Source organism: Amblyomma americanum, chromosome 4, assembly GCF_052857255.1.
Source record: "Amblyomma americanum isolate KBUSLIRL-KWMA chromosome 4, ASM5285725v1, whole genome shotgun sequence".
In the NCBI taxonomy this organism is placed as follows: domain Eukaryota; kingdom Metazoa; phylum Arthropoda; class Arachnida; order Ixodida; family Ixodidae; genus Amblyomma; species Amblyomma americanum.
The window spans coordinates 143,167,154-143,188,010 of record NC_135500.1 but is presented as its reverse complement, the minus strand read 5'-3'; the positions used below and the strand labels follow the sequence as shown (position 1 = coordinate 143,188,010).

Genomic DNA, 20,857 nt, shown 5'->3' with positions numbered 1-20,857 from the left:
AAATCATACAAAAAAGCGAAGCCTGAACGCCAACGAGAAATATAGAATATGACCATATGTGCGTGCTGGAGATGCATCAGGGTGTGCATGTGTGCGTCTGTGTATGCGTGTGAGTGTGCGTGTACGTGAAAGTGCGTGTACGTGAGCGAGTATATATCGCTGCTCTCTTCCCTGATGAGTTCCTGTGCATGCATCAAGAAGGCAGTCACGGCATAATGACTGTTCGTTCAAAGTGCCACGCTTACAATAGCGAGATTTGCAGTTTTTCGAAGGGGAAGCACTGCAAGACTGTTTTTCTAACAGTTCCGCTCCTGCATTTTCGCCAAAATTTTACCTACCCTCAATGCGCACTTTATAGATCCACAGGTTAATCAACAATGAATGCTGCCTGTGGCCGAAGCTGAGGACGATATAAAAAATCACATTTCAAAAGAATTTTTCCAAGGCTTGCTGCTCCTCTTCTTGACGCGGCGCTGCGCAAATCCTAAGCGCAGTCCACACAGACAACAAAAAAGAGTGTTACGCAAAAGGGTGTCACAAAACACTTTTAGACGCGTGGGCTGCTAGAATGCTATGTTAACTGACCTTCTATGCATCGAACACAAAACGGTCCTCCTTTACGTTCTTGGCGTCGGACAACCGGACCGAAAGCACGGCTTTCCTTCTCTCATCTTTGTGATATCGAATCATGAGTGTTTTTGTGTGTTTTTATAATAAGACAAAAACATACAATCTGAAAGTTCATGATTAACATTTTTAATTTGTGCGTATTAGATTCAATGTGTATTGACGAGCTTTATGCATTTGCAGTTCTCCTAAGCACGAACAGCTCATATGCCAAAAAACAGAATTTTGGCATAGATCTCTCAGAAAGTTGACAGCTTCCATTTGTCGTCGCTTATAAAATACAGCGCCGCCCTCAGGTGTCAAGAAAAGTTGTGCGGTACTGTTTTACAACCATTATGGGAACAGTTAGCGTATTAAGATAGCTGCAGGATCAAATGTGGCGTCTTCTGTCGATCATGCCTTGGGAGAATCTTGAAACACATGTGAAGAGTTAGACCTTAGCTTGCGTAACTTCAATACCTGCAAGTAATAGCATCACAAACGGAGTGCACGATTATGTAATAATAATAATAATTGGCTTTTGTAAAAAATTAAAATTTTGATGAATTTAGGCGTGTGGGAATTCTCATGTTTGCTAGAAAAGCTCAGCCCACATTGAGCAAAGAAAAATTGACGTCGTGACCAACTGTTGAATGACATCAGCCCCTCTTAGTTCCCTTTCCTCAAGGTTGGTCATCTCCTGAAACTACCATATTATGGTATCACTCGCAAGCATGCACACAAATTACCGCTTGATAATTCTATAATATGTAAATTACCCTCTATGCCAGTGCTTTAGCGAGTACCCTTCATTGAAAGAAAAAAACTGTACGCTGGAGAAGTGTCTTGAAGACAGCATTTATTATCATAAAGATTCAAAATATAAACCTTTTTTCTCGGCTTAGGCGTATAAAACATTGTGGCATTGCTTTTCCTCTTTAGATAATCGCACAATCTTTAACACACGCACACCTGTACTAGTTAAACATGATATAGAAACAACCTCTTGCTTCTCAAATATGTATAGCCCTTCTCAGTTCTAGTAATCACACCCTTCAAACGAAATATGTCACAGCAACAACAGTAAAGAACACAATGCCCGACGGCCGCTAAAAATCTTCAACAGAAGATCAGGTATCCAACGACAGAAATCCTGGACCACGGGGGCACTGTCGAGCGTTCGCAGTCTTCGCGATGAAGGTGACAAAAATGTCTTTGAGGTGAGGGCTTTTCTTCCTTTGGAGAGTGGGGGGAGGCAGTTCTTGGCTAGTGTAATTTGCCTCTCATATGGTGTGAAGGTACAAGCAAGCCTGCAGGGGATCAGTTTTGACTATATTATTCCTTTATTTTTTATAGCGCCGAAGTATTCACCGTTCATGTTGATCAGTAAAAACTGTTTATCTAAACAATCAAACTTACAGCCATGCAGTTTCATAGACTGTAGGGAAACAACGGACATACTATTGTGGCCATAGGCAAATTTTTGATGATAGCAAACAGTGGTGCGGTTGAAGGCAGCGTCCCTCACAATGATGCTAATGCTTTAATTTTCAAGAAATGTCATTAGAGAACCAAAATACTTCATTTTCAATTATTATAACTGCAGACACGCAAAGCATACTGCAATTTAAAAAGTCGCGACTGTTATGCGCCTCTATGATTCCAGTCAGCAGCCCAGGTACTTCTCACTGTTCGGAAACTTAGAGAAAAGAGAGAAACAACACCCGAATATTAAATATGGCAGAAAAGAACTCTATGCATCAACATGCTGCTGCCTACACAATATTGAGAGGAGAGATATTGATTAGGCTAACCAAGCGAGGTGAACGAACATGCGGTAAATTATCCGCGGCTAGTTTCCCGGAAACGATCTTAGATTGTGATTGCGCGGAGACTAAGAAAAGGAAAAATCTTAAGAGAAACAGCACTGGCTTCGCTCATTTCTTCAGCACGTGAACAAATATCAGATACCAATGAGATGCTTCACAGTTATGAAATCACCTCCACGCACAGATCGGCTGCAGCCCAGTTGATGTGTCATTCTTGCCGTCGTATGATTCGCTCCGCACCTTGGACCTTCTCTCATCCCGTCGAATGTGTGCACGAACGAGCACAATCTTTTTCAACGGCACGTCCACCTCCTCACCCGTCGTTCGTTATCACATCTGGTAGAAGCACAGCCTGTTGAAGTCGTATTTCCAAGCTGAGAGCGGTCGGTGCACAGTTGGCGTTGTGGCATGAACAGCGCGACATCGGCAGTCGACGTTGGGATTTTCTTGGGCCAGGTATGCGCGCCTAGTCTTCAAGGGCCGCCTAAGTCGGCACCGAGCAATGCCGCGACGGCATATCACATTCGGCTTCAGAAAGTTCGTAAGCCTCCACGGCGAACTCCACGGCGTTGTCGTGCTCTGTCTGCTTCAGGTCATCGGCGTACCTGCGATTAGCAAAGCATGGTGAAGAGTGTTATTACATGAAAAGGCTGTCTATTTGTTAAAAAGGCACAGTGTTCATAGCCGCAATGTAATAATTGAATTGCTGTTTCGGACTGCCAGATCCTCGAACTTCGATCACGCTTGAAACGATTGTCAGTCGAAATTTCACACCTGACAAGAATCAATCGTCTGTTGAATCCCAAACTAAGTCTGGCCTGTGAGAGACATACTACCGCTGTCACCAACCGAGTCAGGCGTGCAGCGAAAATGAAAGAAAAAAAATTGGGCAAGACACTAAAGCTCCACCTTAAGGGTATGACGTGATACGTAGTCGGTTAGGCTTTCCATGTTGAGTGGTTTGACATCTTTTTAGTTGTTTCAATTAATTAATTGACCAATTACACATTCTAGATTTCCTTGATCAGCATCATTAAGTATTGCCTTTTTATTCTGAGAATTTTTACACCATTGAACTCTAAGTTTTCCATTTTTGTTTTTATTTCTTTAATTATTCAAATAATTACCAGGATTTAATTAAATATTCATCGTCTATCACTTGCCAATCAATGATCAATGACTAGAGCCCCAAATTACCGTGATACAATTTTTTTACGTAGCCCCAAATAATTCTGACACGCGGTTCCGACTAATACTACTTCGGTGGCTTTTCATCCGAACGAGCTCTACAGGCTGTCGCGTAATATATACGAAGTTGTACTCGGTTCCAAACCCCGTTTCGCCTGAATCAGTATCTTTTTTCTTGTTGCCGGGGAACAATGTGCCGGTCAGTAATAAGGAGACTTACGCGAGTGCGCTTTAATATAGTTCCCGAGCCGTTAGGTCGGAGCTTTGCTCCATATTTGTTATGGTTTGAGAGGCTTTATAATCAATCTTCATCATCAGCATTAGCCTGACTACGCCCACTGCAGGGCAAAGGCATATCCGATGTCTCTCCAATATAACCTGTCCTTAGCAAATCTATATACACCGTCAAACAAGTGCTGAATAAAACACCCTAGGTGTATTAATCATTATATCTCTTAAGGTTACCTGGCCAGATTCCGTAGCTTGTGGTCTGCGTAGAACGCCTCTTCGTCATGGCTGCCCCAGTGCTTCTTCTTGGGTCGTGAGTAGACGTAAGACACGTTGCTGTCGGGGAAGCCCTCGATGACGCTTACCGCATGGTGAGATTTGCGCAAGCCTTTGCACTTCTCTGGCGACACATACACCACGGCTGCGTAAAACCAAAACAGAACAGAATCCATCGCACAACACGGCATGAGTATTTGACATAAAAAAGTAAAAAAAAACCAACACGCATGAATGCGAGCCAAGATAATGCTTACCGAGATAAACACCCTTATCTTTCCACATGATGAAGTGCACGGGTTTTTTAGCTAACATTGGCCAGCGTTCCGCGATTAAAATGCATACTGCGCTGCCACGGTGAACAGCAAGGAGATTATGTGCATTGTACATTATACTGTAAGTAACGTAGTCCTGATATTGCAATTGGCGCATATACGACGCCACACTTCGTGTTGAGAAAGTAACGCCATGAGTTGCTTTTTTGGGCAAAGACATGAGCGAATGGCTGCGAGTGATTAGCGCAAGCGTTAAGCGCTGGTGCGGGAGAAACTCTACTAAACTCAAGGTGAAAGTGAAACCACCGATAGTCGTCTGCAAGTCACCATGAATATCTTTGGACTCCACACGGGGATTTATATACTTACCAGGTTTGGAGTATATGTGTTCTCCAATGCACTCGGTTGACCCAACTACGTTGTCCTGAGCGCACTGCTGCGTCCAGACCAGGAAGGGTTTGAAGGGTTTGGATAGCACAAGGAAGAAAAAAAGCAGTTAAATTGCGCACCATATCCGCTTCTTATGAAAGATGAAATACTTTTCTGAATGGCCTCTTTTTTCCTGGAGTATTTTTCAAGAACATAATTTCTTGGACTATGCCTGACCCCAACATCAAAATTGTGCCAGGCCCCCCAGTTTCAAAAAGGGAGTGAGAAGCTAGTGCCTGAACCAGGCCAGAGTAGATTGCCAGAGGGATCCATCAAAGAAGCAGCTTGTTTCGATCGCCAAATGCGATCTCAGCAGCAAAACGAACTGTTTAGGTTAATAAAAACTCTTGTTGATCACATATATCTTTGCCGATCGCGTTTTCTTTCACATTGATAAAGTGGGCAGGAAAATCCTGAAGGCACTTAACACTGCTTACGTGGAGGAATGCGAAAGCATGTGTTTTAAATAAAGGAAACGTTTTTGACCAAAGGAAAGGGCGCCGTAGCTCTCAGATCCATGTTTACATGACGCGAGCGCTCGGTAACCATGGCAACCAGATTGTCATGACTTCGCGGAGCGGTGGTTGAAATGGTAACCACATTGTCGTAACGTCACCGTGGGGTACTTTCATTGTGGCATTTCGTAAATATTTGGCCACTTTTTCTACTTTATTTATTTAATTTAATGTTAGTTGAACATTTTATAACCTTTTAGCACACTCTTATTTAATATAATAATAATTGGTTTTTGGGGAAAGGAAATGGCGCAGTATCTGTCTCTTATATCGTTGGACACCTGAACCGCGCCGTAAGGGAAGAGAAAAATGAGAGAGTGAAAGAAGAAAGGAAGAAGAGGTGCCGTAGTGGAGGGCTCCGGAATAATTTCGACCACCTGGGGATCTTTAACGTGCACTGACATCGCACAGCACACGGGCGCCTTAGCGTTTTTCCTCCATAAAAACGCAGCCGCCGCGGTCGGGTTCGAACCCGGAAACACCGGATCAGTAGTCGAGCGCCCTGTCTTATTAATAATAATAATAATTGGTTTTTTGGGGAAAGGAAATGGCGCAGTATCTGTCTCATATATCGTTGGACACCTGAACCGCGCCGTAAGGGAAGGGATAAAGGAGGGAGTGAAAGAAGAAAGCAAGAATAGGTGCCGTAGTGGAGGGCTCCGGAATAATTTCGACCACCTGGGGATCTTTAACGTGCACTGACATCGCACAACACACGGGCGCCTTAGCGTTTTTCCTCCATAAAAACGCAGCCGCCGCGGTAGGGTTCGAACCCGGAAACACCGGATCAGTGGTCGCGCGCCCTCTCTTATTTGTCTCGTTTTCGTTTTTAGCACTACATCGACACCGTATAATATTTCTATATCCAATTGCGTTTCTTGTATTTGTATAATTACGTAATTACACCACATCCATGAAATTTTTCCTACAGCGAGATCTCATCACGCACTATCTAACAAATTCAAACTTTTGCACATATATTTTATTGAACGACAAAATCGTGCGGAGAAACTTTCGCAGACGCGACATAGTGGGACATAACCATCTAATGCTTTCGCATTAATTCGGAAACTCAGGTGCATCGATCCTGCTGGTTTTTTTCTACCTGCTGTTCTTGATCGGATCCTGAAGTTCTACGGAGGAAAGGCACGTCGTAAGTGTGCTGTGGCCTGTGCCTGTCTTCTTCTGGCTCGTCTGTGGCGCTCTGGAGACTGCGGGCTGAAGTCCAGCCAGAGCGCAGGCCCTCGCTTGCGTAGAGTGATCCCAGGCGCCCTGCAGCCGTCGTGTACGGCGAAGGGTAGTAGAGCTGTTCGCGCTCCGCAGCTTGCTGCTGCTGGTGCTGCGACGGCTGGAATAGATTCTGCTGTTTTGGCTTCTCCCAGACGCTCATGGGTACTGTGTCAACGGACTTGGTGAGCTCTGGAGATTGTTGGAGATCGCCTGCGATCACAAAGTATGAACATAGAGTCTTGGACGAGTGCCTTAACTTTGTTTATCTGCAAATGGGTTTATTTACTATGGTATTCAATATACAGGTCCCTCCAATATGAAAGAGAGCAATAAATTTACACAGAAGTACAGATTTTTGGTTATTTCTATTCTAAAGATGGGGATGACTTTAGAATATTCTACGTCAAGGTGAAAACTAATAAAACCAAAAATGGTGTTTGTTTCTCATAATAGTAGACTAATAATTATTCCATGCCGGAAGTTTATTGCCTTTCCGATCACAGTGACCTGTACTTAAAGACAATTAAGCGAGAATGATCCAGAAAAAAAAGACAGCTTCTGTCTTGCGCTGCTGTCTTTGTCTTTGAGGGGAATCTCGGTTTCCTCTGAAGCACTCATTTAGTTTCATATGTGCACTGATGTTTTGTCGGGGAAAACTTATTTGGAGCCGTTTGTAACCGCGGTGTTCTAGGGCAGAAAAAATAAGAAGCGCCCACAGAGAAGTGCAGACGTTCGTCTGCAACATGTTAGGATCCTAATTAGGCGCTAATTATACTATAGAAAAATCTTATCTGGTGAATAACAAATTTAGAAGACATGCTTGGACACTCTCGTACCGGTCTCTCCGGTCTTATGTACGCAAAGGGGTAACGTTACAGCTAGGCTGTTATGACCAGCCCAACTTACAAGCGAAAAAAAAATGTGTGGCCGATTTTTATGCCCAGTTCAGCACCGCTGATCGCCAACACCCTTCTCATCAAACATCCAATAATTCTTGTGCGGTCCTCGTTCCCACCTAATCGCTTATTTTCTTGAAAACGTGGAATGTTCCACAAGCACAGACCATTGGAAGTCACTCAGTTCAGCTCTTTAATGTGTCGGATTTCTTTTGAGACTGAAATCTTCGCGAGTAGTGCATTGAAGTGATGGAAGCATTTATGACGCCAACTGAAATTTGCTCCTTTCATACCTGAGTATGGCCTCTGCATTGAAGTCTGCCTTCTGCGTGAGAAGACGTAGCAGATGGCGACAGTTAGAAGCAGCACAACGAGCAGAGTGGAGATAATGGGAATGAGGACGCGCATGTGATGGTGCTGGGATTCCACGGCATGGGTCCACTGGGGCGGCGGCAGAGTACCTAGGTAGAGAAACAGTACTAAGTTGAAACGCGCACAGCATATGTCTTATCGAAAACCATGCATGGATAAAGGTATGACAAGAAAGCGAAGTGATGAGTTAAATCAGGCAATGATGCCGTTGTCGATGTCGAAAGTCAAACTACTTACTTTAACAAATGTTGTTTTGCACACCATGAATTACGCGCTGTTCAGCTACCATCATTTGAATGAACAGAAAGGAATAAAGGCTGTCATTTTACCGCTCTCTAAAGGTAAGAGTCCTAATGAGGGACGCACTTTGGAAGCTTCGCGCCTCGGGTTTCAGATTCTCTATTATCCCCAAAGCGAAGCGACCAATTATGTAATATTTCTTCTTTCATTTTGCCGTGCTACTCGGCACAAGTGCACTGTCGCATTGCCGTGGGGCTATTCGTTTTGTACACCTGCACGTGCGCACAGCACATGTATATTTCTATTTTTGTGGCACTCCGTGAAACACTACGTTACTTTCATGATCATCCTGAGGTATCTGTAGTTGACCGAAAGTACTGTATATCGTATCAAGGCTGGTTCTGAACGTATTTGATAAGTCATTCACGTCTAAATAGATTGTTAAGCATCACGGAGCTTGGCACGAAGCAATGAAATGAGTCGGCAACCTTTTTCTGGCGTTGGGAGCGACGCCTATTAAGTAGGTCCCACATCGTCGGCCCTTCTTACCGTGCCCCCCCCCCCCTCCCCCTTTCAACCTTTTTTACTCTATTCACTTTATTCTATGGCGCCCAAAACAGACTGTATGGCTAAAGATTTTTAGTACTGGGCACAAAAGTTTCCAAGACATCCTGGAAATGACCATGGTTCATAGGCCACAGTGATCGCTTCCTTCATCTACCGCGCGAAATAGAATTTGTATTGAGGGATTTAAAAATAATAAGAAGTGTTGTGCCTTGGCCCGCGCCACTGACATATGACGGGCCTTACCACACATAAAATCTCGTCAGTGCGACTTGCGTCTATACAGTGGAACCTTTATCCAACGGCTAAGAACAGAGACATCGGCTTCACTTTCCGCTCATGCCATTCACGAGATTTTGTTTCCGACAATACGTGAGGCTAACCTCCCATTCTGTTTCCTTTAATAAATTACTTTTCTTCCTTCCATTATACGATAATATACGATAGCGGCCAAATCCACATGTAACTAGGATTTGGAATAATGTATTCTTTAACGTTAGCATACCTCCGGAAAGCGTTAGTGTAGCGAAGACGTATTCAGCTTCCGTGGCTCCTGCATCGTTCTGGGCCGTGATCAGCAAGTCGTACCAGGTAGCTGGTGCCAGGTCCGGTATGACCAGCACCGGCGGCTTCTCGTGGTCAGGTATCAGATGCGTTGCTGCTGCCGGAGACCAATCTTTGTGCGACTGAGGCTTGCACAGCACGGCAAATGCCGTTATGGGGCAGCCCCCGCTCTTCCACGAGCCCAGCTGAAGAGTCACCGAGGTCACATTGCTCACCAAAAGGTCGCGTTGGTCCGGCGCCACAGGTGCTGTGTACAAAACGGCAACTGAGCTCCCACGTCACGAAGGATTCCCATTGAAATTATCAGCAACTCAAACAACCGCCTCCACGCGCCACACAGGAAAAGGCACTATGCCTACATGGTGTTTCCCAACTACCATGTTGGTTCTGCCTCAACTATCCTAACTACAACGGCCGTATAACAGACAACCTTTAAATTATATGCACGCGGGATCGTTGAGGAGGTCTACGTCATGGCGTGGAAGTGGAAAAGTTCGCTTCGTATCAGAACCATTTGGCATCGAACCACGGTAGTTTGTCGCAACGTTACGGGACAGAAGCTTGGAGACTCGATGCTTGCAATGACAGCAGCATTCATTTCGAAAGCAAAACATTAAAACGCCGTCTATTCAGATTTCCGCGCGTAAAAAAGAAGGACGCAGGCGTGCCTTTCCACCGAACATTGATCACGCGAGCTCTTTTAACGCGCAAAATCAGCCAACCGCGAAGCATGCGGTATCACCAATTAGAGACAACTTTCGATGTCTAATCACACACTCTTTGCAGAAAGAGCTTGTGAGCTGTAAATGTTGAGATTGGTGAGGCCTACGAATTACGTTGGAACCTCTGGGGTTGTTTAACCTATGCAAACCGCGCAAAAAGGCCTGTGCATATCCGATGCGCCTATAAAAATGAAACCACAACCTCCTTTAATTAATCCCGTGACCGAAAATTAAGTTCTGCCTACATATTCTTTTCCCTACGATTGAACTGGAACTTAAGCTTCCGCCAACGAACTGCCGTAGAGGTTTCTTGAGAACTCTCTTTTGGATATTCGACAATGGTCGGACACTGGACAAAAACACGCGCGCACCTGATCCATCTGTCTTTGCCACTACAGTGTTGCTCCGTGGTCCCCTTCCGGCGGCATTGAAGGCCGTGACGTAGAAGACGTACTTCCGGCCGCACCGAAGGCCGCGAAACGCGTATGCCGACCGCTCAGCACCGGTCTGGACCTCGGACCAGTCGCCCGCGTCTGCCGTGGATTGAACTTCGGGCGTTGGAGAGGGCTCGGCCTTGTGGTAGAGTACGAACCCTGTGGGAGTACCGCCTTCTCGTGAGCTCGTCGCTTCAACAGCGATGCAGCATCACCGTCATCAGGCTAGCTGCGTCCTCTGGAAGTCAGACGCTTCTCACCTATGTCTCCAAATAATCTTGTTTTCTGCCATCCGCGGCGAACTTACCCCCTAAAACCTCCTAATCACATCCACACTTCCCCTCACATTAAATACCATGCGTATGCCCATTTTTACGTCTTGATTTGGAGTAGGAAATCATTACCTCGTGCTTGTTCCCTTACCGATTCTGCTGCTTTCTTGTCTCCTAACCTTACACCTCTCATTTTTCTTTCTGCCATCTCGCTCCGCTGTCTCCAAATTAAGTTCAACCTTTTAATGCGAAAGCATTATTAGCCTCATAACTGAGAAAATTAATAGTATGAGTAATACTGTGCCCAAGCGTCACTTACCGTTTATAGGCTGCTGTTTTTCGACATCCCAGCTAAGGTGAACAGAAGACGATGTTGAGGAGACCAGTTTCAGCGTCGGGGCCGCGGGAGCGTCTGCGCGTGTAAGGATGTCCGCGTGGAGCCAGACGCCTTGAGTGCTTTTAAGGTAGCACAAAATCTTTCAAGACACTACAGGGGCTAGAATTAGGTTATATTTGCACCACATGCAACTATTATATACAAAATTTATAGTTTTTATTGATAGGGGCTAGGAATAGGTTACAGTTAATTAAATGTTAAATTATGTTAGAAATAACACCGTAAAATGCGGAGATATTTGCCTTACATGCAACAACTGAATACAAAATCTATATTATTTATCGAAACATGCGTGAAATTAACACCGCGGGCGCTCGGCCCTTCGTTCTTATAAATTGGCTTTGCGATAGCGAATAAGGTAGAAAATTTCCCATTTTTCAACAGAGGTTTCAGTGAAGTTTGTTTTTGCTGCCGCGTTAACGATTATGGTAATAGCGGTAGTAGAAATTGCGTGTGAAGACCAAGTTCGCACAGTTTTACGCGTTTATTTTTTTTTTCCTTAGTTTGTGAAAGGAGGATAACTAACTCCTTAAATTTTTCACACTTCGAGCATTGTTCCTTAGACGGTCTGCCTATAGCTTTCTTTCTCAGTCCCACTCAGTATTTTGTGCTCAAGTAAATAGCAGCTGAATGAACTATTAAATCATCGGCGTTTAAAAAGTGACTGTTGAACGTGTAGCTAGCCCGACATTCTCCTGAGGACCGCGTTATTATCATGCCAAGTCCGCTTTTTGAACGTTCAGGGTACAACCAAAATGTGCGCAAGGAGTTAGTACTACAGGTTATAACTTGGTTAAAAAACCATGCGGAGGACCTCCTGATGCAAAATAGAACACTACCATGCTACGTGAACTCTCTGGGTTCCATACAGCACGAGAATCGCATAATTCTGACCAGAACTTGCTGGAACCTTTGTAGAAGTATTATTTAGAAACTATTTTCTAAAATTAGGCTCCACAGATTTATAGTGCCAGACTAAGAAAATGTTTAGAAAAGAGGCACCCGCCCCGTTTTTCTCTCGCCGGAACATTTAAAAAGAAAATATACTATCGGCGAAAATTCAAGACACCATCTTAGTGGCACAACTGTTTTCAAAAAACGAGAAACGATACAATGGTGATATGAGGAGAGCTGCACAGAACACAGTAAAACTGTCAACACTGCTCAATAAGCAAGCCAAACTGCGATTCATTAATTTCATTGGCCCTATATAGCGCTTTATGCTGGTCGACAACGCCACTCTGGCCAACATAGAGGCGCACACGTGCCAACCTGCTCTAGAGATTCTATAAATATTTATATGCCATATAAGATCGCGATTCTATCGTAAAAGACACAGGCGTCATATGCGTGTGACACGCAGCTCACCTATGTCGAGTGTTTGGGCGAACACCTCCTCTGAAGTCGGCCCAGCACCCTTGGCATTAAATGCCTGCACCACAACGCTGTAGCGAGTGCTACGGCGCAGGTCCGTGAGGTCGCACAGCTGTATCGGCGACGAGGAAGAGCTTTCCAGAGTTTTGTAAGCAAAAGACTCCTTGCTTTCGCCGACGCGATACCCAACGTAGAAGCCCTGCACTAAACCGTGGGACTCTTCATCCAGGGGTGGCTGTTGACAAAAAGATAGAAAATTATTATTGAAACGCTTGGTGGTTGCTGACATAAATCGGTTCCTCAGAAATAATTTCGAACAAGTGAAAGATTCAGACGGTATACAATACATTGGGCGGCGGCTGCGTTTTTAAGGAGGAAAAACTCTAAGGCGCCCGTGTGCTGTGCGATGTCAGTGCACGTTAAAGATCCCCAGGTGGACGAAATAATTCCGGAGCCCTCCACTACAGCACCTCTCTCTTCCTTTCAGCTTTCACTCCATCCTTTATCCCTTCCCTTACGGCGCAGTTCAGGTGCCCAACGATATATGAGACAGATACTGTGTCATTTCTTTTCCCCCAAAACCAATCATTATTATTAACGAATGCTAAGCTGAAAACCTCATGTTACAAGCGGGTTCATGTTGCGGAGTGGGAGCTATAACTTGAGGATAACTATTGCCATGTGTATGAAATCTGTACCACATTCCAACGCTGGGGCTATATAGCTTTTTCAAGGCGGAGAAGTCCGTCATGCAACTTTTGTTTGATGAAAGGTGATGCCCTTGGGTTAAAGCAAAGCTGAACGCTAGAGCACCCCACATCACCTGACAGATATTTTACTGTTATGTGCATGGTGCTTGTGTAAAAAAAAAACGAGGACCATATGCGGGAGCGTTTTGCAAACAACTGAAGGTCGCAAGAACAGCTTACCTTCCAAGAGACGTGGAGACTTCGCGAGCCAGTTGGGGTCACTTTGATGTCTCGTGGCGCGCCACTGGGAGCTGCATTGACACATACGTGTGCACGACGAAAACGCCCAATTTATCAAATACGCTGTAGATACCAAGCACTATCCAATCTTAAGCAACAATTTAGCACAAATAATTGCTGTCTTAGCATACAAGCGGCGTTATTGTTAAAGTGAGGAGAGATGGCGTGGCTCTGCTTTATTTCCCTCCTCTCAGCCTCCGCCTTTAAAAATGCCTGTCTTATTTAAGGAAAATGAAACGATGACGCCTCTATTGCTGAAAGAAAGAAGGTGTAACTATCTGCACGTCTTTGTTATGTCCGTTTTGAGCGTAAAGAAAGCAAGGGTTGGTTTTGTCTGTTACCAGTTAGATACTAATTTGAGAGGTGAGACCTAACGCAGGAGCGTGAACTATTCCTTGCCTTCCAAAGTGCCTTCATAATGACATGCATATATCACGAATTTTTCAAATAGTACTCAGTGCTCAAGTGGAAAAACATGTCGAGAATGTATATGACTATGGTCACCGAAGCAGTCTCTCGCCTTTTTTACTTTAAAAAACTTAAAAACTGCCTTCTTTTTATAAACTCGGCACCGAAAGCGCACTTTCCCGACTATCAATAACAAGAACCGTACTCTTCCTTGGACTGCCGACGCTGGTACAACCCCGCCACCCCCCACCTTTTTTTTATTCTCGACGGTCAGCATTCCTTCCTGCCCATCAATTCCACTTCATATTCTCGAGCACCGTTTACTTTGTCGCAGGAGAAATAAATACATATGCATGGACTGCTCATACCCTCTTCTTCTGTGGCTACCACGAGCACTTCGCTGGGGTCGCTGAGCCCGATGGCGTTCTCTGCCCGCAGCCTGAACTCATAGCTGGTCTTGGGACGCAGGCCGCCGGCCACGTGGGAGAAGTCAGTGGACTCGATAGCAGTTAGATGCGAGTCACGCTCCCAAGAGCCTGTCAAGCACAAGATGTCGTCAAAAATACTGCAATATTTTCCTCTAAAAATAAAAACAGACATCAACAGTATCCATTAGCGTTACTTTTCTTGCTGGAAGCATTGAGACCTTAAGGTAGACCTGCCGCCGCGGTCGCTGAGTGGTTATGGCGCTCGGCTGCTGGCCCAAAAGACGCGGGTTCGATCCCGGCCGCAGCGGTCGAATTTCGATGGAGGCGAAATTCTAGAGGTTCGTGTACTGTGCGATGTCAGTGCACGTTAAAGAACCTCAGGAGGTCGAAATTTCCGGAGCCCTTCACTACGGCGTCTCTCATGGCCTGGGCCGCTTTGGGACGTTAAACCCCCGTAAACTAAGCTAAACTTAATGTAGGCCTGAAGTTTCGAAGCTATAATTTACCACGTAGCAATTATAAAATGGTCTGTAGATTGTCTATAGACTTGTTATAGATTATTTACTTCCTATGGATATTTTTTTTTTGTCAATTCGTATTCTATAGACTGTCTATAGCCAAAAGTCTATTAAAGTCTATGGCCATAAATATATAGATTAACTAGAGACTGTCAGTAGCATTTGTATTGCGCATGGACTGTTCTCTAGGATTTTTCTATAGACAGTCTATAGAACTTATAGACAGAAGTCTATGGAAAGTCAATAGACTGTATAAAGATTTTTGTAAGGGAGTCGCTTTATGCTGTTCGCATGCAGTTCGTCATATTTACAAAGAACAACCTGAGAGCCTTCAAAAAGTTCATCAGGGCACTTTAATCTTCAGCCTTAGTGTGTTGAGGCAAGCAAGAAAAGCCTCGTACCTGCTCCAAACTGCCAGCGAAGTCGGATTATCTTTTGATATTTCAGTACTTTTCCTGTTACATCTATGTTTCCGCCTCTCAGTGCTTCACTATAGCAGTGCGTACCTTCTCGTGCCTTGTGTTCCAGCAGGTACTTGATTACCGGGCTGTTTCCGGAGTAAGGAGGAGACCACGACAGCGTCACCGATCGACTCGTGGTCTGCGTCGCTTCAAGGCCTCGTGGTTTGTCCGGAGGCTCTGTTCCACGAGAATGTAGCGCACGGTGAAGCAAGGAAACCGAGAGGCGAATACTTATTCTACCAGACGCTGAACACTTGGAATGTGCCATTGAAGATATTCTCCTTCAAAGAACCTCCACGTATCCACTTTCAACACATAGCTGTAAAAAAAAAAACTGGAATCTTTGGAACCAGCGCAATGAAGTACCGCTAAGTTCTCGTGATGCACTGCAAGTTTCTTGACACTGAATGCATGGCGACCCACAATGGTGCAGCGGTAAGGCATAGTTTCCGTAGCGAATATTAAGAATAGACAGAATATTTGATGGTTAGGTCCAGAACAACGCTTAAATTGACGCTATTTGAAATAGCTCAATTCTGAGTGCTGTAAGGTTAAAACTGCTGTTTACTGTTTTCTTTTTGTAAATCTTCAGGCACTGTGAAGCACATACATTGGGGGCGTAATTTTTACATCAAGTAAGCTTTCCTTACTTTCGGACTGATTTGTTCCGTCTACGTGTAACACCTCATGTACTCTATTCAAGCGAATGTATAAGCAATGGATACATGCCTTCGAAAAGGTTTGTTGGAAATAATCTCTCAAAAATAATAAAGCCTATATACTCGAGCATGTATGTAGCAATTAACGAAATGAAAGTAAGCAAATATAAATTTGGGTATTGAAAATGAATCACTGTAAAAAATATTAACATTAACTGACACTGGTCTCGCCAGAGGCGAAAGCAATGAATAGATCGTTTTCACTGATTTAATCAAGTTAGTACATGCGTTCGGAATCCATATATTCACGGTAGTCTGCTATTTATTGCAAGCTATGCAACGTTTATTTTCTGTGCTGCACTCGCAATAATTTCGCTAACAGAGCCGCACCTGCTCTCAGAAGAGGCCAGAAGCAAAATCTGGTGAACTTAGCTAAATCCTAATTGCCAAGTTTTTAGAAACACAATTACGACGAAAATATTCAGGCAGATAAGCGCTGGCAGCTAATCCTAGTAAGGACATAACTTGGAGAAGCGTTATTTGTCACGCAGGGGATGAAACTGACAGAGTCTCTAGGAAGCTCTAAGAGGTCACCATTGGGGATGTTGACAAACCGCTGTTTTTTTCACGCGCAGTTAGCGAACTTTATTATATGCAGGTGCGCTCGCTCCGTAGATACGCTAACCTAAATTTCAGGTAAGTGCATTTTCTTCGCAACGAAGGTTTGTAACAGCGTATTTTAAAAACAGAAATGTGGAGACTGCGCAAACTGAGATGGTCACTTCCATGGAAAAGTAAAAAAAAAGAAGAAAAGAATTGTGTCGCTGTTTGTGCATCTCTTCGTCGGGCTGTCGTGGCCGCGAATACTTAAAGTTGGCGCCAATTTTTGCGAAAAGCGGGTACGGTGAAAACAAACTAATTTCGTCACAGCCATGGAAGTTTATAAGTTGAAATATTCACTACACAAGGGGGCGTGGATGCTCATCTGCAAGTATTAATTTCCGGAGATTCGATCGCAGTGGTACGGTTTCAATATTCTTTTCTCCAGTACATGCATTCTTTAAATTTTTGGTGTCGACGGTACATGGCTGTAGCCCTGACGTGCAAGCCAATTTGGCAAAGACTTCTCTCAAAATGTAGCCTTATTCACTGCATTCTGCCTAGACAAGTGTTGCGATACTCGTGGACACACACACGGACCCACCCTGGACGACCACCTGGAAGTTTGTGTCGTCCCTTCCATAGGCGTTCTCTGCGTAGCAGCTGAAGAGGGAGGAGTCCCTGCGGTCGACGCTCGGGATGCGCAACACGTACTCCAAGGCCTCGTCGCCGGGCTTCTCCTCCACCACGTATCTGGAGCAGAAGGGTAACTTCAAAACAATGTAAGAAAGGCCCTCACATGTGAGCCCTCTCTGTGAACATTCTCGGAGCGATCAGAAACGAGGAAGTCTATGATATTTTTGCATTCTCGCAAATCTTCTTTCGTTGCAGTGAGGGGGAAAAAGGTACGCTTGTCTCAAAGGAGTCTCGAGTGACAGGAAAACAGAAGAGGTGCCCAGCGTTTGCAGACTCAGTGTGAACGTGAAAGCTGCCGTGAAACGTTTCAAATTATCATTTAATGTTGATGATGATGGTGATGGTGCTGGAGGATTTTTATGGTTCAAGGGCATCTACGGTCAAAAAGCGCCAAGGCACAAGGTATTTTTGAATTCTCAAGGTGGGATCGAAGACCCATTTCCGAAGCATTTCACTCTAAAGAAGCCAAGCACCAGACCGGGGGAAGCCTTGTACTCATTGTATCAGCTTTTGGTACCCGGAGGCAAGGGGAGAAATTATAATTTGAAATACCAATGCTGTGTAAGACATTTGCTGATGCTGGCTTCCCGTAGCCGCTAGCTTCCATCATTGATTTAGCACGCCTTCCATCTTCAACAATTGGTAACCACGTTTTCACCACAGCGTAAGATCGGCTGGAAGACATGGTGAAAATTCTTAGTATATCGCTTCATTTAAAATACGTAAAACGCTCGCGATTTCAGGACGTTTACGCACCACAAAGGTCTTACGTTTGAAATTCTTTAAGGACTTGTTTTTTAGGACCGACAGGTTTGGTCATCAGACCTAGGTAGAGTGTGAGCATCATTTGTTTTCGGAGACCAAAGGACAATATGTGAATTCTTCGTACTATCAGCCGAACTTTCCTTTTATCTCCTTTTCCTCCTTGATCCCTCTCCTTGCATGTAGGGCAGCCAGCCAAGCATTGCCTGGTTAACCTCTTTCCCTTTCTGTTATTCTGTCGTACTCCGCTTTTATGCATGTTCTTAAAGACGAAAAGATTACTTAAAAATTACTTAAAGACGAAAACTGATGTAGGGTTGAAAGTCACGAAATGATGCATAGCCTCCGCGTCGCCGTTGTGGAGGTATCCAGTTGTGGAGAGATCCGTCTGGGTTTAGTTAATGCGTGCTGACATATAGCACAGAATAAGGTCGTCTTCTGCATTTCGCCTCCAAGGAACTATGGCAGACGCGGTCAGGAACGAATCCATGGCGACCAATCACGAAAGCCAGGAAGCCATTGCTGCGGATTCCTTCAAGTAGGCAACCGGGGGGCTCGGGATGCGTTCCACCTTATGAAGGCCAATAAGGCGCCGCCTATCGGGGCTCCACACCAATTGGTGTTTTTTTATTTCCGGATTTGCTTTCTGTTTCTTTTTTTCCTCTGCATTTCAAGCACCAAGCTGGGACGTGCTTATGGGCAAAAGCTACAACGTTGAAGACTGTAGTGCTCACCTTGGTTCATTGGCGGGGTTGAAGGCGTGCCTGTCGCGTGTCCACGTCACCGTAATGGGCGGCTCTCCGACGGCGCGGCAAGCAAGCGTCACGCCCTCGCCACGGCGCACCGTCAGTGCCTGGAACTTGCGCTCGAAGTGTGCTGCCACTACCCACACGGGTCATAATAGAAACACGGACAAAAATGCTCACAAAGAACACAAACGCAAAGACATGGTGAAACTACTGCGAAGACATCTATAAAATGAGTTTCAAATAAGGATAGTGCAGAGGAAAATCCTCGTTATACAACGGCTCTGCAAGATGCTTGCAGCGCACACTAGTAGAGCTTTAGAAAAATGCTGTAGGCGTGGGGAAGCGAATTTTTTTAATCAGAAGTTGTTTATGAATTATTTTCGCATGTTGTTAAGGTGCACCATAAGAAGTAATGTATCCTCCGATCGCTGCTCGGGACATTGAAATTTTTTTCTGTTTATTCTTAAAAATTCACCTTATTGGTTTTCTATGTAAGTCTTAACTACTCTGTGCGAGCGTGGGACAAACTTTAAAATCAATATTTTGCTACGCCTCTCGAGATTTGATCATTCTCATTATTATGTTCATAACAGTGTCTTGTAATTCTCATAGCTTTCTCCCAGTTAAAATTGATGTCCAAGAATGCTGGACTTGCCTGCAATTTCAGATAGGGGTCCCATTTAGACGACAGGTATTAAATTTATTTTTGGAATATGGCGGATTGCTTGAATCAATCTGGCGCGGGTCGGCCCGGTATTGCACTTCCTCCGGGATCGGCCCAGGGGCATATTAGCGCGCGTCTTTTCTTTCATTCTTTGCTCTCCTGTCTCTCAACTCTCCTACTTTAAGCACGAGGCAGAGATTGTGGCTCAGTTTGAGCCAGTAGGCATGAAAGTGCACTTTCCTTTTCATTCTTCCTGACAACACCAGCAGAGGCAGGACTTGCCTGCGCCTCTTGTGTTTTTTGAAATTGGTGCTGCACTTATGGCTATTACTGGATACAACTTCAATCTGCAGTCAAGTTCCGCTTACATTCATCACCCAAACGCATTATTCCGCCGCGGGAAGAAATTGCTTTTTTTTTTGTTGACGTGTAGTCTGAACAAAGTGCAGTAACAACAGATTGAACTGTAAGGGCAAAAATTTTGATGCATCGGACCTGTTTAACAGAGTGAAAACGCTGATTTTTACTGATGTAATTAAATATCGAAATAATAGAGTACCATTTGAGCCAAGGTCATTGTTACCCACAGCAGTTTTTTTAACGCCGTAACCTTAATCAGCCGCAATGTGAGGGAAAATTTCCCAGGGAAGAAACTTAAGTGACAAGCCTAATTCGCTTGACTGTGACCTCGTTACAACCTTCTCACTGAATTTTGAGAAAACTGCTCGCTGTGGCAGGTGGCAGTTAAATTACTTATTTGATGCGATGTTTTGATCGAAGAGAGCAACCTGGGTCTTACAAGCCTCTCCGATGGCTTTGTTTGAAACAGCACCCTGCCGGGGAGTTCACCACTGCGGCAGGAGTGGTATGAGTACTCGTCGCAATCTATGAATGTAAAGTAGATAATGACCAATTCCGCGTACATGGATATTAAGGATTTATCGCTAACGCGTTATACTAAAAAAATTGTAAAAATGTAAGCATGCATTAAAAATTCCAACTTCACGTCCATCCCTGCAAGCAAGAGAAATATCAGCTGAATAAAGATTTCGAACGCCACGAAACTGGCGAACCAGACGCTGTTTATTCTTTGCAATTGAAACGGTGGCGAACAAGGAACAAAAGGCGAACAGCTATATTGCGAACTGCTTTCGAACATGAGGCCGAGGCGGTGAAATTTTGATGGAGGCTGAATGCTAGAGGCCCATGTGTTGTGCGATGTCAATGCGGCTTAAAGAACCCCACGTGGTCGAAATTTCCGGAGCCCTTCACTGCGGAGTCGCTCATAGCCTGAGTCGCTTTGAGAAGTTAAAACGACATAAACCATAAACTGCTTTCGAACCTGAGGGTATGTATGCGCCATCTTACCACGCTTTTTTACTTTAGGCTTAGAAATTAAGCAGCATCTAATAGCAAGATCTAGAAAACATACAGCACAGAATTATCTGAAGTTTTGCAACTAAGCCGAATGCAGAGTAAAGCATTTCTTAATCCAAACGACTCAAAAACCAA

At 44.5% G+C, this 20,857-nt stretch overlaps 1 protein-coding gene across 2 annotated transcripts in view; it reads right to left on the bottom strand.

Annotated features, from left to right (window-relative positions):
- Positions 1-1,445: 1,445 nt before the first annotated feature.
- The window catches only part of LOC144128453 (cell adhesion molecule Dscam1-like), a 264,634-nt gene continuing 245,222 nt past the window's right edge, over positions 1,446-20,857 (bottom strand). The window contains exons 14-27 of one of the 2 annotated variants that reach the window (XM_077661870.1): positions 18,667-18,814; positions 17,079-17,227; positions 15,261-15,392; positions 14,177-14,344; positions 13,341-13,411; positions 12,406-12,646; positions 10,960-11,052; positions 10,306-10,527; positions 9,154-9,459; positions 7,766-7,933; positions 6,452-6,786; positions 4,772-4,838; positions 4,089-4,272; positions 1,446-3,040 (exon numbers count right to left, since the gene is read on the bottom strand). In XM_077661870.1, the coding sequence (XP_077517996.1) occupies positions 2,920-3,040; positions 4,089-4,272; positions 4,772-4,838; positions 6,452-6,786; positions 7,766-7,933; positions 9,154-9,459; positions 10,306-10,527; positions 10,960-11,052; positions 12,406-12,646; positions 13,341-13,411; positions 14,177-14,344; positions 15,261-15,392; positions 17,079-17,227; positions 18,667-18,814 (2,405 nt within the window). In that variant the 3' untranslated portion in view covers positions 1,446-2,919. The remainder of the gene's footprint in view (positions 3,041-4,088; positions 4,273-4,771; positions 4,839-6,451; positions 6,787-7,765; positions 7,934-9,153; positions 9,460-10,305; positions 10,528-10,959; positions 11,053-12,405; positions 12,647-13,340; positions 13,412-14,176; positions 14,345-15,260; positions 15,393-17,078; positions 17,228-18,666; positions 18,815-20,857) is intronic. The other variant, XM_077661871.1, reaches the window with a different exon arrangement.